The sequence below is a fragment of the Copadichromis virginalis genome, linkage group LG3, assembly GCF_057382275.1.
Source record: "Copadichromis virginalis isolate Kocher_CV1m ecotype Utaka linkage group LG3, C_Virginalis_male_GT1.1, whole genome shotgun sequence".
Taxonomy (NCBI): domain Eukaryota; kingdom Metazoa; phylum Chordata; class Actinopteri; order Cichliformes; family Cichlidae; genus Copadichromis; species Copadichromis virginalis.
In genome coordinates, this window is record NC_140620.1 from 10,409,367 (window position 1) to 10,427,533 (window position 18,167).

Sequence of the window (18,167 nt, forward strand, 5' to 3'; positions counted from 1 at the left end):
GGCAGACATGGGCGGCCATCAGGGGGGCGCCAGACAGATTCGACCAGTGTGCAGCCATGTTTGCGCCAGAGAGTTTTCTCATGGGAGGCAAATTGTATAGCAGGAAGATCAGCGAGGTTAGGTGTGGGCAGCGGTGCCAAGACAAGTTGGAAGGGTAGTCCTCCTTCGGCGACTGCTTTTATATATATTCATATTCTGTTCCTCAGAAACATTCAGCCTTCTTTACCCAAATGTCATCTAAATAGATGAGTTTTCAGCTGTTTTTTAAACAAGCCACAGAGTCAATGGTGCGTAGAGGCGAAAGTAAATGTGGAATAGCTAGAAGAGCAGTATTGGTAAATCTAAGGATCCAGTTTGGCGAATTAGGATGAAGAATCTTGGTGATATAAGTGTGGCTCTCTCCTCGTCAGGATGTTCTTTTAAAGAAACTGTGTGAAAAGATTCCATGATTATTGGGGGTGGGAGATCATGGTAAGCACAAAAGATTCCCCACACTCCCTTAACCCATGGTCTCTCCCAGAACCTTTAAATGGTGTCTGGACCCCTGGGGAAACATTTGCCCAAACACCTTGGAGAGAACACAGGAAAGAAAGGTAAGTAATCACATCTTGCAATCACTTCTTTGCATCACTTTTATCACTAGATTTTCCACAAACACACTTGCATTAGTTCTCCTTAGTGGTAAACCTTATTTTCTCACAATCACCATTCCTTTTTCCTCAGAGACAGCCACCACATTCCTTGATGAGGAGCAGCTGTGCAGGACCTGGAATAAAGGCTACCAACTGATTTTTAAAATACACAATAAATATTAAATACAAAATTTAACTACTTGTGTGCAAATGTTCTTTTGTGCAAATCTATGTCTAAAGTGCGATGCCAAATAAAGGGCTTCATAAGGTGCTTTTAATAAAGTAAAAGGGGTGCTGTAAAGTGCTATACAGATAATATAAATAATCCTAGCAAGGGAGTCCTCTTCCTTACAGATGGCCAGCAATGTTTCAATGCCACTCTCCAAAACATAATGGCCTCCACATTATGCCATTGGGATTGGGACCTGATGATCCTGTATGCCGTTATGGCCTACAGGGCGACCAAGCAAAGTAATACAGGCTCCACCCCAAACTTCATGATGTTTGGCTTAGAATTGAGCAAGCCAGCGGTCGCAGGTTTACCCCACGATCCAGACAACCAACCCTCAGCTCCAGAGTATGTGTAGCAGATGCGTGAGTGGCTGGAGATAGCCCACCTCATCACCAGGGAAGCCCTGCGTGAGTCATTCACTTGTGCAAAGAGACAATACGACAATAACTGTTTCCAGACACAGTACAAGATTGGAGATAGTGTGTTATCTCATCAAAGGAACAAGGTAAAAAAGTTCCTCCCACTGTATGAAGGACCATTCTTTGTCCTGGGACAATTTGATGACCTAGTTTATCGGATCCAGATGAACCCAAGGTCTAAAGTGAAAGTTGCCCAGCATGACCAGCTAAAGCATTTTCACTGCCGCCAGCCCCTGGACAATACCTGGGTTCTTGATCAAGCCCATCACTGCTCACCTACGGAGTTTCCACCACCAGCTTTAGGATGACCCAGCAGACTGTGATCTGGGTCTGCACAGTCTGTCCTCCACTGCAACTGGCAATGACCCCAGCTTCTCATCCGCCTCAGTTGCAGCCGATCCCGCTGCGATTGTGCTTGTCCCATCATTCCCTTCCCATGTAGACCATGAGAATGGTGGGGGTGTGGTGGGTGAGACCATCTGGGCCAGCAGTTTCAACGACCACCTCACTTAGCTTGGTTTACTTACCATGGACAGTTCCAAGTAGGACAAAAGATTTAGTTCAAGTTTTAAAACTTGGGGACAACATGAGGTCTGTGTATCCATCAGGTGATGGAGCCATGACCTGGTCCCCCTTAGCTTGTGACCTACTGACGGGCAAATACAACAAGGGTGTCCCTGAGAACTCCAGAGCCGCCATGAAGGTACAAGCAGCACAAACACCATCAATCTGAGCTCAGAGCAGCACAATGAGTCCATCTGTTACCCTGCTGATCAATACATGTGTGCGTGCAGGGCTACGCATGGCTGAAAGAGTGCCTCTGCAATGACGAGGGGAAGAAGCAGCTCATTAAAATCAAAGATCTCCATCTGTTGGCCAACAGGCTCAAAATACATTACCTATGGTTGGAAACTATTTTGTGCAACTTTTTTGCATTTACAGTTTTGAGGTATCGATAACCCTCTCAATTTTCTCTAATTAGAAATATATGTAAAAAAACAAAAACAAAAAAACAATTTCAATTTTTTAATAGTTTATTGCACTTTTTTTTTGCTGTTTATGTATTTACTATGGACTTAATGCATACATATTATTAAAGTTTGTGAAATAATGGTTGTATTGATGTATAGCAACTTGAAATACTCCCCAAAATGGCACTACAGCATGTAGAAATATAAAGATAAGCTCTGGCGGACTTGGTTCTATGGTAGGTCTTAAAGGGTTAAATATGCTCAGTAGATTAACTCCAGGTGAGGAGATGACAGCTCCGCCCAGGAAAACTACCAGAAGCTCAAACGGACTATGATAGTAACTGTTAACTCAATGAGTGTTTTCAAATCAGACCTATTTCACAGTAGCTATTTTGATATGAAATGTCAGCTACATGTTATTAATTTCCTAAATCGACTGTCTGCATTTAAATAACTCAGAAGTTCAGTTATAGAAATTAGAAATAAGTAAACTTTTTCCTGTTTATTTATTTCAGGCTGCTATGAAACATGTTTGTGCTCTGATGTAGTCATTAAAATAAGAAAAACCAACCATTAAAACGAGCTGGCTTTCAGTGCGTGGTCCTCTCTGCTGGAACAGAAGCTGATCATATCTAATGTTTGTTTCCTCAAAGCAGCACAGAGATGCTATTGGTTCATTTTGCATCACAAACAAATTATTGAGGTGCTGAAAGCAGGAACAGTCAAATCTGCACAACTCACAGACTTCCATTCATTACATAAATGCAAAGGTCAAGTCTTTTTTAGTGTTACATGAACTTTGTTCACATAAAATGGAAACTTTTTGCAGTGCAAACAGGAACACTTTGACTGACTCGGACACCGAGTCTAAACAGTCTCACTGATTCGGTGAGGCAGTGAAGTGGTCCGAAGTGTACAAAAAATCAAATGTACAAATCATCAGATGTCTCTGGTCATTGTTAGAAACTGCTGCGTATTAAAACAGTTTAAAAGCCTTCACATTATTTGGAATTGTGGGAACAGCAGGGTGATGAGTAGAGTGCATTCACAGTTTTTCTTCCCTCTTTAGGGCTTTTTTAAAGGATTTTGGCTGTTAAGGAAAATGAACTAAGCATCGCTCACAAACTGAGCAGATGGGATAAAATGACAATTTTCTTTTTTCTTTTTCTTTGCCTGACCCGTTTGATTCTTTAACCATCAGAATTGTTGTCTGAAGGCCAACAAAGATAATCAACACGTTTACTTTACCAAGTGGATCATCACAGCCTTGCCATACTGGTCCATTTGATCGACCTTTGATGTTATTATTTATTTATTTTATTTAACTTTCAGTTGTTATAGACGGGGCAGACATGGCCGGCGTATGAAATGACAATTCTGCGGCAGCATCACAAAAATCCTAAATAAAGGATTACAAATGCTTTTCAACATGCAATGCTGAGCTGTACAGGAAGTCCAGAATAATATTTAAAGGGACAGCAGCAACAAACGTAACTATGCAAGAAGGAGGACATTACAAACAAGCTAAAGTCTTACCTGAAAAACTCTTTATGGCCTGTTTACTTTTCCATGCTTATCATGTTACCACGGCAACCTTAAATGTGTTATGGGGGATTTTGTGTGATAAACCATCACTAATCCCTAATATTTTTGCAGGGAGTTGGCAGCCCTATCAGTTGGGTTGTTTAATATTTCTGCTAAGTACTGTTTAAAATACCAGAATAGGGAGGATGGTGCAGGTTTAAGTTTATTAGACTGATCAGTTTTGCTGAACTATGAAATATTTGGGTGCAGTGTCATTTTTGCATAAAGGGTTAACAGAATAGCTTTAGTGTTTTGTTTTTTTAAAACAAGAGTACGAACTTACACAAAATGCAACAAAAATATTTTTAAAAACAGTTTTATTGATTATCAAAATAGAATATAGACTATATCAGCAGATATCCAAATTTATGATATCAGTATCGGACATAAAAAAGTGAAATCCTGACATCTCTAAAGCTGACCTCACAGCCCATTGTTCCTTTAGTGGTGCTGGTTTCAGTCATTGTACACTGTTTATAAGTTTGGGGAAACCAGCAGTCAGCCCAGACTGAAGAAGTCACTTGGATGAGTTACGAATCCTTTCTCCCATTTATCTTCAGACAGAAAGGCCCACAAACAAACAACAACTAAACGCCGCTGCATTAATAACCTGGCTGTGCACTAAAAAGGAGGAAACCCAGCACCCCAGTGATGTCCATTGTTCACGACTCAAGGTGATCATTTGGCACACCCTGGACATGTCACCAGACTCTGTTAGCAGCGCTAACACACAGACAGAGACAACCATTCATGTTCACATTCACATCTGTCTGCAATATAGATTTCCCAACTAACCAGTACACCCAGTAACATAAAGTAAGAAGGAAAAGGTTGATAATTTACATATTCCTTCAGAATTTACTGGAGAAACTGGTGTTTAAAACCTGAGATATAAAAGAGAGTCATAGACTGTCTCTCACCTGCACCACAAACAGTAGGAAGTTATATTTACATATTATTATCACACTTCCTCATTTATCTGGATGGACAGTCCACAGTGAGACAGTTCCTGTTATTTTTCCATAGCTTAATGCAAACAAGTCCTTTCAAAACTCATATCTACACTGTGTCTTTGTGTCAGAGGGAAATTTGTATCTTAAAATTCAAATACTGAGTACAAAGACAGTGTGTGTTAGTACAGATGGTTATTTACTGCACAGCTGTCTGCATGAACACCAGAGAAGAACCAGATGTAAGTTTCAAACCTGCAGGCTCATTTCATGTCTGTGTACAGAGGTGCTGTGTGGACCACATTTGAACTGTTGCTTTTTTCTTCTTGGACAATTTTAAACAGATGATCATTTATTAAGAACAATCATATATTTCTTACAGCAGTGTGTGACAAACTAGATATCTGTGTTTAATATAAAGTGCTGCGTGTCCATCAAACACTGAAGAGCTGCTGGATTCATTGTTTCCTCCAAATGAAAGAAAAGTCATTTTCATGTGACAGAGCGACGATGCAGTGGAGTCTGTTCTGCTTCTGCTGATGGGTGAGTGATCATTTTACCAGGGCTCCTGATTGTTTCCACCTGAAATCCTTTAGTTTGATCAGGACTCATTAAACAAATGAACTCTTACTGAGACAATCAAGGATTGACCTGTAAACTGGACAGTTTGATGGGAACATGAGTTTCCTGCTTGTATCAGCAGATATTCAACAGTATTTCTTCTGTTTCAGGTCAGTGTGTCTTCATCACATGTCAGCTGTATGAGTACCACTTTATTAAAGAAGAGATGAGCTGGGATGAAGCACGGGCATACTGCAGAGAGAGCTACACAGACCTGGCCAAAGTGTTTGACCTGACAGACATGAGAAGACTTCAAGACTCTGCACAGAATCAAACAGAAGCCTGGATTGGACTGTACAACATCACAATAGGAGACAACAGGAGGTGGCACTGGTCTCTGCCGGGGGAGGAATACACTGAAAATAAGACCTGTTGGGCAGCTGGACAGCCAAATGATGGAGCATACCCTGAGAACTGTGTGAGGACAGTAGACAAGTGGGAAGATTTTCCATGTAGTGACACATTTCAGTTCATCTGCTATGACGGTGAGAATATGTGAACAGTAATATGATAATACAATATTTAATAATGTTATAATGTAGTTTATAATCTGTGTTATATCATATGTTCCTGAAAGAGACAGTTTGAAGAATGAAACAAATTAGCTGATAAAGATGTTTTTGTGTTTTTCTGTTGACTCGACAGAAACGATGAAAGACAACAAAACCTTTCATTTGATTATGGAGAAGAAGACCTGGACTCAGGCTCAGAACTACTGCAGACAGCATCACACTGACCTGACCAGTGGACTCGATCAGATATACAGTGAAGAGTTTAAGACGCTGCAGAAGTCTACAGCCTCGTGGATCGGCCTGTTCAGAGACAACTGGAGGTGGTCAGATGGGAGTAACTTCTCTTTCAGATACTGGGACATGGACTCATTTAATGATGGACTAAACAACAGGACATGTGCTACGACTCTGTTAGAGAGATCAGGAAGATGGAGCTCTGCTGGATGTGACCACAGAAAGCCTTTCTTCTGCTATGATGGTGAGTTTACACAGATTTATCTCAGCTGTTTGTCCAACAGATGAACTGCTGGAGTCTCTGAGAGGATTTAGGTCAGTATGTTTCTTCAGCCACTTATTTCTGCAGGTGAAGATGTTTAGCTGATGGTTGGAACAGAGATTTCTCTGTAGAGCGACTGATTCATCTGAAGAATCACTGAAATGTTTTCTTTTGTTCTTCCAGTGAAACTGGACCAAACGTCCCGATATTTTAACTCCAGATTTAACTGACTGATGTTGTCTCTGATTTTGTGGCAGATAAACTGATCCTGATCAGCCAAAACAAAACCTGGGAGGAAGCCTTGAATTACTGCAGACAGACACATCATGGCCTGGTTTCAATCAGCAACCTTGAGGAACAGCGATGGGTCCAGGAAAGAGCCAAAAACGCCTCGACTCCTTTCGTGTGGCTGGGACTGCAGTACTCCTGCACTCTGGATTTATGGTTCTGGGTCAATGACAACCTAGTGTGCTATGAGAGGTGGGCTTCAGGGGGAAGGACTGAAGACTGTGACATGTCTGCAGCCATGACCACAGGAGGGCAGCACGAGTGGGTCAGTCAGAGGGAGAATGAGACATTTAATTTTATTTGTATAAAACACTAAAGTTTAAACCTAAAGTCACTTCTTAGCTGCACATGTAGATGTTCTGGGGTGAACTCTGTGTTTCTGCTCAGTGTTTACAGTCTCTGGATTTGAAAATGACCAACAGATTTTTACCTGCAGCTTAGACATTTGCAGAGAGCAGTCTGTGTTTCATGTCCTCTCCTTTACCAGAGTCAGGAGCATCTTGGTTTCTTCCTTCATTGTTGCTGGATTGGTTCATTATTAAACTGTAGCAGGATGTTTGTTGTATTTAGTTCAGATAAGGTGATGGTTTTAATGTTTCTGCTTCATGTGCTGTAAATCTTTGCATCGCTCCATTGTATCCTCAGCTTGAATTACAAAGCCTGTCACTAAAAGCAGGTAAAACCATGTTTGTGTCATGACTCCATATGAGCTCTATGATCTGATCATGTGTTCATGAAGACAAATAAACCTTCATTTAACCAAGTCTGTCACTGTTACAGCTTTCACATTAGCTAATACAAACAGCTCCTCTTAATGATAAGACCAGTTAAGAGCAAAGTTAACATGATGCATTTTTACAGCTGGTTCCAAGCCAGTAAAAGAAAATGCGCATCAAACAAATGCAATACCACAACTACCTGGATTTACAGGTACACACTACATACATCATAGTATACTATATTAACTTCAGCTAATGCTTTCCATGTGGCATTAATGTAATGATGAAATGTATCTTCTGTGTTGAGCACAGGGGGCATGTCCAAATGAAGCCTGTGTCGAGGCCCAAAGAGACCCATAGACCAAAGACAAATGAGGCCTTGTTTCTTTGAAATGATGTCACTGCCTCATTATGTGATTTGAGCTGTTGAAAAGACAAAGATCTAGATCGAAGGTGATTTTAGGAACTTCACAAGCGTGCATGGCCGTTGGAGGCAGATTATGGAGCCACCAAAAAGACAACAGACATCAGTAGTTTGGAAAATTTTGACGTGCTGACGCCCGGTAATAACATAAGTCTTAAATCAGTCTGATAGAGCTTTGTTAGTTAGGAGTGTGTATGTGACATCGGACCTCATATGAGTGCTCTGCAGTTGATACATTGTTATGTTTACATGTCACTCGCACTGCGCAAAGTCACGTCGGAGTAACATCTTTCAAAAGTTCATTTGGACTTCCAATTTTGTCCACTAAAGGTTTATTTTGTAACACCGGTCAACATTTTCTTTTAATGTCTGTGTTGGTGTCCTTAGGACCTCTGTATGTGGGCTCCTGGGCTAAGACAAAAGTGAGCAGCTGCTCAGTGGATGTGGAGCAGAAATGTCTCCAGCTTCTCACAGACAGTTTGTAAAACATGAACATCCACAAAGACTGTTGAGGAGATAGTCCAGTTCATACACACTGGCACAAACTTAGAGTCACCGATCACAACCACAGTCACTTCCTCTCAGAAGCATTTCACAATAAAACAGGAAACTTGTAAAAATGAACCATACATAATGTAAATGCTCGTTTAAACTTGTTAAACACACTGTACTCCTTTTAAAAGGCATTTAAAAATTTGTTTGAATATTTTAAACATTATTATTTTACAGTTTATGGTTTCAATGTTTTTAGTATTTCAATACATTTAAATCAATCACATTTTTAACCTGGTTACAAACAAATAAGGTGATTAATTGAAATTATTTTATTGTGCTATTCTCACATGGTGTATTGTCTGTCTCTGTTACTGTTTGTTTATACTGGATCACTGTAACCAAAAATAATTTCCCCTGAGGATCAATAAAGTATTCTGATTCTAAATAAACAAGTTAAATAAAAACAGGTACACACACTGAAAAAATCAATAGGCTAACACATAGCACATCGTGTGTGTTTATAAATAATCTGTATTCTCATGTGTCATACTGATAATTGTAAAAAAACAAACAAACTTATTAATCATTTAAATTTCCTGCACATTTCATAGACGTCCAATTAACGTCCAAAAAATCACCCAGTTTGAATTCCAAGTGTTGAATGTCATGTTGGCGTCCAGGTTGGGTAATGGTTGGATGGCGTATAAATGTCCACACCTGGTCATTAAAGGATGGACTCAATATAGACATGATGTGGGCATGGATGACTGCAGGCACAGGGAGCACAAGGTTAACACAGGTTGACAAAAGCGAAACATAAAGGCCGATGTTCCACCACGAGGAAGCTGATTTTCTCTCTGATTGGGCGTCTTCAATGTGGACAATCCCCAGTCTTTGAATCGGAAGCGAATGCACCAGAAAAAGTAGAAAAATAAGTAAGACAACAATAAAAAAACACAAAAACAAAGGTTTAAAAAATTTAAAGATAAAAACACTAACCTCCGGGCTTCAGTTATCATTTACTACCTACATGTTTCTCTTCTTAAACATGCCAGCATTAAATGCGTTTTCCCCTTTGTCCTGAAAATATCATCATTACTAGAATTATTAATATTAGTAGTCGTAGGAGTAGCAGTAATAGTAATATATCAGTGAGTGGGGCTACTTTAAGCACTACATATGCAGCAGGTCTACAGATATATGGCCTTTGCTCCTCTTTGGACGTTGGCTGCCTTTGTTCTCTGTTGTGTGTTTTTTTTATCCAGTTGTGCTTTGACTGCATTGACAGTGTGTTTGGACCACCGTCCCAATCTTCACAGTTAGATGCTTTCCATGTGGCAGTGGCTACCTGGCCTGACCTGTCTCCCCAATGTGATGTTTGTATTGTATGTACGGTCGGCAAGGTCTGTCATCTCGGTTGTGGGCAAAAGACCTGCAACTGACAAATAAAGGCTATCTCATCTCTCATCTCTCACCAGTGCATGGTGTGTCTGTTTCTTAAGACATGATTTTCTCATGCTGTCCACCTGCTGTAGATAGATTATTAGGCCTGCTGCTTCTTCCTTTGTCCTCCACTGGTTTGGAAGGACAACTTTTTTAAGGACACACTGCACAGCAAACTGAGAAATGCCAGGTTTTCAGCCAATGGCTCTTTGCTGATCAACATGTCGGAGAAAGATGCTCTTCTATTGCTGTCAGGCTGCGTTACCTTTAGCACTGTTCGTAGATACGACTACAGGAAAGACAACAATGTGTTTTTGTGACAGACTGCTTTTTGTGCCTTCCTTATGTTTGAATGGTTCATAGGTCAAAGTTCAATGGCTTAACAAAAACATTCCTATGAAAATGGTCAAGTACAAGGTAGAGTTGGATGTCTCGAGACCGGTCTTGGTCTCGAGACCACTTTTACGTGGTCTCAGTCTTGTCTTGGTCTCACTGTCTCGGTCTTGCTTTCTCAGATCAGTGTTGCCAACTCCTCAGTAAGGAAAATCGCTATTGGCTGTCCTAAAAGTTGCTAGAAGTCGCTAAATGATGTCATCGCCTAATTTGCATGCTTGTAAACTACGCTGTAGGAGAGAGAAATAAGTGAGTAAAAAACATCCTAAATGCATTTGGAAATTTATATTTACAACTACAAGTTACATTTCTTTTAGCAATTATTGTTTTAATATCATATCATCCCACCCTCCTCCTTTATCCGGGCTTGGGACCGGCAAAAGTGACCCAAAATAGGCACTCTGGCGGAGTTACTTTTTTTTCTTCCTTTTTAAAGTAGTTTTAAACCACACAAGACTAAGGGTAAAAGAAGAACATTTTAACAATAATGTTGTTAACAAACTACATTAGCAATCTAAATGGACCAAAAACAGACAGTAGAAATAAACAGTGGCAATGCGAAAAAATGATGGGGACTAGTCTGGTCCTAATTCAGGCTGATTGGGGTTTTTTCCAGACATCCAGACTGTGCTGGCTCACAGAAGCAGTGGGTCATCCTCATTTTTGTCAAGATTCTCTACAGTTCAGCAACTGTAGCATTTGACTTAAATGAGTACGCAGCTGATGTGCCAAAAAGCTGCAAAACATTGTCAGGCAGCTGGTGCTCATAGCAAGCCTCACCAGACAGCTTCAGTCCATATCGGATGTACAGGATGGAGAAGGCTCTGCAAGGACATCCGATTTCTAAGTTTGCTTTTTACCTCACTCATCTGGCTGAATGCTCTCTCAACTTCAGCATTTGAGTGTGGCAAGGACAACACAGACACAGCAGCCATGGCAAGTTTTTGAAATGGGTTGATATCAGCTGCATCCCTGTACTTCCAAATCTCACTCCAGAGTCTTTAACTTTCCCATCACACCACTGGTGGAGTCTCATCCCAGCCGGATGTTTGGTACCACGAGTAAAGAGCCAACATCTCCAGCTTGACCTCTGTTTAAGGCTTTTATGCTGAAACATTTTTTTAAGGGTAAACACACCCGTGCCGTGAAGATAAAGACACATAAACATGTGACCTGGAGTTTTTGAGCTTTGCTTTAATCTGTGCTTAACCACAATAATCCTAAAGCCAGCTTAATGCGTTTTAAAACTGAGGAACAAAAAAGGAGAAAAAGATTAAACGCAGAAAACAGGAAGTAAGAAAGAGTCAAGATGTGACTGTTCACACTTTTATGTGTTAGATCATCTGAGAAATAAAACGACAATCTTTGCCTCGGGCATTATGTGAAACTTCTGAAACCTTTAAATTTACTGAAGCAAATGTTGAAGCGCGAGTAAGAACAAGAGATGCACCAGTATCATTGTCTTCCTCACTAACTTCAGTGAAACCAGTAAATCTGTCTGTACAGAGGAAGAGTTTGTTCCTCAGCTTTGACTCCTGTGAGCTCCTTAATGTAAAGCCTGTTGCTGATGCTGTGTGAACGCCAACGTCTGGACTCCGCAGCTGTTTCACTTAAGGCACATGTGACCAAATTAACATACATACCTCCATGTCCATGCCTCCCAGCATGCACTGGAGGCCTGTAGGCTGTCAGATATGGGATTAGGGTTATTCTCTGCATTCATGACGGTGTTTAATGTTTTATGCTATGATATCCACACATTGCTTAGCTGGAACAATAAAACTCCTGCTCTGACTTCCTTTTTTAAAAATATCTTTAGACATGAACAGAAGAAACTGATGCACCTATTAAAGCACCAGAGTTGCAAAAAATCATTTTCTTGAGTGAGTGCAGTAAGATGTTTCTTCTGGTTTTGTTCAGTATTTGCAGTAATGGCCTTCTCTGTGGTTCACACATAGAGACGTCTTTTTGGAAATGGAAGTTATTGCGTCTCTCTGCGTCAGCTGATAGAGTCATGTGATGGAGTCATGTGACGCAGTTCATTTGAGTCAGCAGCAAATTAGCAGGATTCATTTACAGCAGGATGAAGATGTTTCTACTGTCTCTGCTACTTGTGAACGGTACTGTTACCTTCAATTATTAGTATTATCATTAATGATGATTTTACTCTATTTTACATGAGGCAAATGATATTACTGTCATTTTTATAAAATGTTGATTATGATACGTAGAATTTATAATCTGTTATATATTTAAAACTATAAACTATTGTTACACAAATTATTTCAAGTAAAATGGAAACAATGGGGATGATTGATTTCATTAATATAGTTCATGGCTTGTTGCTTAATGGCTTATTATGTGTTTTCATTAAGAAGTTATGAGGGTTAAAACATTTGTTTAATGCTCTAAATCTGGAATGTGGCAACTTTGAGTTCTGGCGCACCAAAACTAGCACAGAGGGGATCTGGTTTAATTTGATGCCGCAGGACTTAAGACATAGTAGAGAAATCAGAGTGTGTCCAGTGAAGGACTGGACCAGTACATGTGAAGCAATGTACCAGGAGCAGCTCTACACCTTCTACAGGTTGGGTCCACCTCTGCATATATGCACACCAACTTAGCCCTGGACCAGTGCTCCCCATGATCTTAAATTGAATAAGCATGTTTCGAACACACACTGATATATTGTAGACTTGGCCAAGGATAGAATGCCGCAGTTGATCTCTGATATGAATGTTAAGGTCTTTTTCTAATTTAGTCTTAATGAAAGCTACTGGAGAACATTGTAAATTGTAAATGAAATAGTAAAGAACTGATGTTCGTTTGAGAATTAAAAAATCATCTACAGGATCGTCTGTTTTGAGGGAATCGTACTGTCAGTGTCTGCACATAGTGTGTGACCTGTAAAAAGCAAAAACACTGAAGAGCAGCAGTGCCAACACTTGCAAATTGTCCATCTACACATAAGTCTGCAAAGGATTTTAGACCCTTTCTGTGCCAGATGTGGAACACCGTCACTGAAGGAAAAAACAATTCATTTGCTCCAATTGGGCCTTGAAGTGAAAAAGCCTGGTGGCCAATGCTCTTCCTAAACTGGGACCAAATTCTAAGAGGTTGATGGACTACTCTATTATTACTAGGCAAGAGAAAGGGATAAGCCTAAAGTCACAGGTAAAGAAACCATGATGACCCAAACTGGTGATGACAGTTCAAGATTGTAGCGTCACCAATATAATGCATCATAAAACAGAGTAATAGCCCATTCCTGATATTTGTGGCCCAATGGTAGTACTGGAAATTGGAAAGGGCTAAGCCTCCCACCGGCTTGGGTCTTTGAAGAAGAGCTTTCCTCAGTTTTAGATGTTTACCATTCCAAATAAATAATTGATTAAGAAAACCAGAGATTTAAAAAAGGGTTTGAGAATTAGGACTGGAAGGCATTCAAATACATGTAGAAATGTTGGTAGTAGCATCATTTTTACACTGTGTCAAATCCCCAACTCTTTGACCTTCAGGCTGAAGGAAGAACAACACTCGGTGTTTAATGCTGAATCAACAATCTCTTTAATCCATACACTTCTCATTATTCCATACAAACTCTTTAAGCATTACAAACGTCTGGACGGGAGATATGCACAGGAGGGTGTCTGGCAAACTCTCGAAGTGTCCACGTGACCATTTCTCACATTCTTATAGCTTTGGCCCCTCCTCCAAACTCAGCACTCACATTCTCTCTCTCTCTCAGTGAGCCTAAGTCATGACCTTGGCTTCCTGTTTTTCTCCTCCTGTATGTTCTGTTCTCTTTGTAATCAGAAAAGCAAGGCCATGATGCTCTGCAAACAGTATTTCTTATAAATCAGCAGTATAATGCATCATAAAACAGTGCAATATCCCATTCCTTTTTTTCCCAGAATAAACAATCAGTTACAATCAAACAATCAATCTGCTGGTCCCTCTCTAGTCTGATCAACAGTGTTTCAGTAACTTTCCACTAGAAGATGCTCCCCTGTTATCTACTTTCTCCCAGGCAAGCGTGGGCGAGAGTCTACAGCCTTCTACCCTCCAAGGACACGTAGTCGAATGCCTTTATTTTCAGGCCTGTGTCCACTTAATACTACACTATATGGTTATATGGCATTTTAGTCAATATAAAGCATAGAATTGAGGCACTTCAAATATTTCCACAACTGTTAATCCTGCCCATTAAAGACAAACATGATGGCGTAGAACCTAAAATGGTAAGAATAGGGACAATTAGTTAATACTGAAGCAGACCATGTTTTTTTTTTTTTTTTTAATAAAAGTCTGTAAAAAATCAATTTGGGCCTGGAGATTTCCTGGATTTTCTCATTATTATTATTATTATTAATATTATTATTATTTTATTTATTTATTAACTGTTTTAAACTTCAGCCTTGTCTTGACCAAGTTACTGACCAATTACAAGTAGGTTGCAAGCAAATGATTTAATGAATGCTGAGATGGTGTTAATCATATACTATGATCTTCACAGTCACCTAACCCAGCTCAGAATCTGAGACATTTTAGACCAACCAGCATTAAATAAGAGGATGTCTTGGGTAGGAATGATTTTACATCCTCCAGGAGGATAACAGGAATGTGACGAATGTATGCAGAGGAGACTGATGGAGGATCAACACTTGCTGGTTTTGCTGTCATTTGTTTTATTTAATGGTCAATGTTATATTCCCAGTGCTGCAGGCTTGTCAAATCTAAAACCATTATTTGAATACAGTCAAGCTGCTTGAGTTTGATTTTACCGGTTACAATGACATTAAAGGCATTAACTTCAGTCTTGGAACCTGAAACGAATCTGTATGTTTCCCTGGTTGAACTGGTGCACTCAGACTGGACTATTCCCATTTCCCTCACAGAGTGCAGATTTTTCAGAGAAGTTCGACATGTGCTGATTGAATGCTCTTTGATTTCAGTATCTCAAATCAAATCAAATCAAATCAAATCACTTTTATTGTCACATCACATGTGCAGGCACACTGGCACAGCACATGCGAGTGAAATTCTTGTGTGCGAGCCCCACAAGCAACAGAGATGTGCAAACACAACAACACAAACGAGCAAAATACAAGAATGGCCAACCTGAAACTAATAAATATATGTACAATATATAATAGTGTATGCATTTCTGGATGTGTATACTAAATATTGTCCTACGTGTGTGTGTTTGTGTGTGTGTGTTTGTGTGTGTGTGTGTGTGTGTGTGTGTGTGTGTGTGTGTATACACATTTTTACAAATTAAATAGTAAAAAAATAAAATAAAATAATAATAATAATAATAAAATATATAAAATATACAGAGTTGAATATGTGCAAAACAAGTGGCATTTATATACAGTGTGGAGTGCATAATGTTGAAAAAATCTCTTGTCCTTATAAATAAGTTACCTGCACTCCTGCAAACAACCTCAAAATATGGAGCTAATTTGTGTTTTTCTATGTGCTCACAGTTTCCCAGGCTGTGGTGGTGGAGGTGAATGAGGGGAAAATGTTTGTCCTATTACCCTGCCAGTACTCAAGAGTCATATTTAAGAACCCCACAGTGATGTGGACTCGCAATGATCTTAATCCCAAAACTGTCCACCGACAACGAGAAGGAGGAGATGATCTTAGAGAACAAAACCAGCGTTACAGCGAGCGCACATCGATGAGACCTGATGCTCTGGACTCTGGAGACTTCAGCCTGACTCTGAGAAAACCAGCAGAGTCTCACAGTGGAAAATACACCTGCTCCATCACTGATGGAGAAGAACTGATAGTGAGACACATATGGCTGCAAGTGAAAGGTAATAAATAAATGACACCTGCTGTAACCACAGATCAAAGACTAATGCCAGACTCAGGCCCAGGTTAAAATATGTTGGATGATATTAATTTTCTGTTGTTTTTTCCCAGCAGGATCTGTGTTCGTAGAGAGGTTTATGATAACTTCATTCTGTGTTGTGGTCATCCTTGTTTGCATAGCTTATGTCTACGGTGCTCTCAGGAGTGAAGCATTACAGCACAGAGCAGAGAAGTAATGTGAGTCTGTGTCTTGCTGTGTTGTCCTTTTGTATGACTGCATTCATCCTGTCTTCCTTCTCTCACCCCAACCGGTCGCAGCAGATGGCCGCCCCTCCCTGAGCCTGGTTCTGCCGGAGGTTTCTTCCTGTTAAAAGGGAGTTTTTCCTTCCCACTGTCGCCAAAGTGCTTGCTCATAGGGGGTCATATGATTGTTGGGTTTTTCTCTGTATCTATGAAGCGCCTTGAGGCGACTTTTGTTGTGATTTGGCGCTATATAAATAAAATTGAATTGAATTGAATTGAATTGAATTCATGTTTAGGGGTTTAGCCGAACAGACACATGTTCTGCTGCTTTCCTCTCCGTTCTTTAGGAAATGTAAGAGGAGAAGCTTGCTCTGCTCCACAGCTGACCTACCTCAGGAAACTACAGTGGACTGGAGGTGCTCAAACTACAAACATGGCTGTCCACATCTGATGGTTTAACTGGCATGCTAAAAACAGCCAAAGTGAAAATGATTCAGATCTGTTAACCTAAATATATAACTGCTGTTTAGATTGAGGTCAGAGGTCCTTAATACTGGATATTACACTCTGGACAGGACACACACACCAAACTGTCTGTTTTCTGTGTTGTACTGATGTTAAGCTGTTTTCTAGCAGGGCAGTTTTTCCTTTTTGACTCTGCTGGTGACCATCGGGGGCACGCTTTAAAAACTCAAAATCTTACCAAGTATGTTTGTCTTATTTCTTGTGAAAAAAAAGTCATGACACTTAAAATAAGACAAAAGCAGCTAAAGAGTAATATTTCAGTAAGATATGTGAACTTATTAGCCAGTGAATCTTGAATTTCCACTTGTTCTATTGGCAGATTTTTCATTATTTCAAGTAAAAATATCTTGTATCAAGTGAGACAAAAAGTAAATCACTCACTCAGACAGTGTTTCTACATAAATGCTTTCTATCTAACATTCACATCAACAAGCTGCCCAAACAGATTTTATTTGCAAAGGGGAAGCAAACCATCAACCTTCTGATTTGTCGATGACCTGCTCATCCCCCTGAGTCACAGCAGCCTCGTGTGTTTTAGACGTCAGTGAAGCACATTTGTTCCATCAGTATGTTTTCAATCACACGTGAGAGTAACAGTCTAACTGGGGAGCATGAAAATGTTTCATTAATCCACTTGTGTGATCTTAAAGCTTTCCCACACCCTGAACTGTTTCATAAACCTAAACGCAACAGAAAATAAAGTTTATTTAAACTTTATATTTTCTTCAAACAGTTTTAAAATAAACCCGAGACCAGTGAACATCATGAGTGTGGATGTGGAAGCTGCTGCTCTGTGAGCGTGGGAAAGTTTCAAATAAATACAGGGTCATGAGTGGCCACATGGGGGCGCTGCTGGGCGCTTTTTGATCTATTCAAAAATGCATTGATCCTTCAGTCTGCTGGGTCTGAGCAAACACAGTAAAATCACAGCATTGTAAATATAATGAATCTGAATATTGAAGAAAAAGAAGAAGCTTTATTTCCACAGATGAAGGAGAGATGTTATTACCTCCTGTTTTACAGTTTATTTACAGACACACTTAATTTACAATAAATCTGAATTTATGGTTGTTATTCATTCATATCAGCATGTGGGCTGTTAGAGCAGCTTCTTTCTGTCACACCCAGAAAAGACTGAAGTCCATTCTGAGCCTGTAAAACGTCTGTCGTTAACACGGTTTTTGAAACAAAGCCCAGAGTCCTTCTGTCCTGAACTGTAGAAGTTAATCATTGATTTTACCCTCTGTCTGTGTCACATTCACTGACTGCCTCTTCTTCTTTGTTTCTCTTTGAGAAGCTTTACATTTAAAACGAGGCATCGAAGCTTCAGTAAAGCCTTTATTTAGATCCTGTGTGCAGCTGCACGACCAACATGTGACTTTCAGCTTTGATTCAAA

General features: G+C 39.9%; 2 protein-coding genes across 2 annotated transcripts; both read left to right on the forward strand.

Moving 5' to 3' along the window:
* Positions 1-5,499: 5,499 nt before the first annotated feature.
* Positions 5,500-7,425, forward strand: LOC146712708 (C-type mannose receptor 2-like). Its single transcript, XM_085452242.1, has 3 exons — positions 5,500-5,894; positions 6,055-6,399; positions 6,675-7,425. The coding sequence occupies exons 1-3, from the start codon at positions 5,576-5,578 to the stop codon at positions 7,019-7,021; spliced, it is 1,011 nt and encodes a 336-aa protein (XP_085308368.1). The 5' UTR covers positions 5,500-5,575; the 3' UTR covers positions 7,022-7,425.
* Positions 7,426-11,867: 4,442 nt separating this feature from the next.
* On the forward strand, positions 11,868-17,828 carry LOC146712709 (uncharacterized). Its single transcript, XM_085452240.1, has 4 exons — positions 11,868-12,299; positions 15,669-16,004; positions 16,114-16,239; positions 16,593-17,828. The coding sequence occupies exons 1-3, from the start codon at positions 12,263-12,265 to the stop codon at positions 16,236-16,238; spliced, it is 498 nt and encodes a 165-aa protein (XP_085308366.1). The 5' UTR covers positions 11,868-12,262; the 3' UTR covers position 16,239; positions 16,593-17,828.
* Positions 17,829-18,167: the final 339 nt, after the last annotated feature.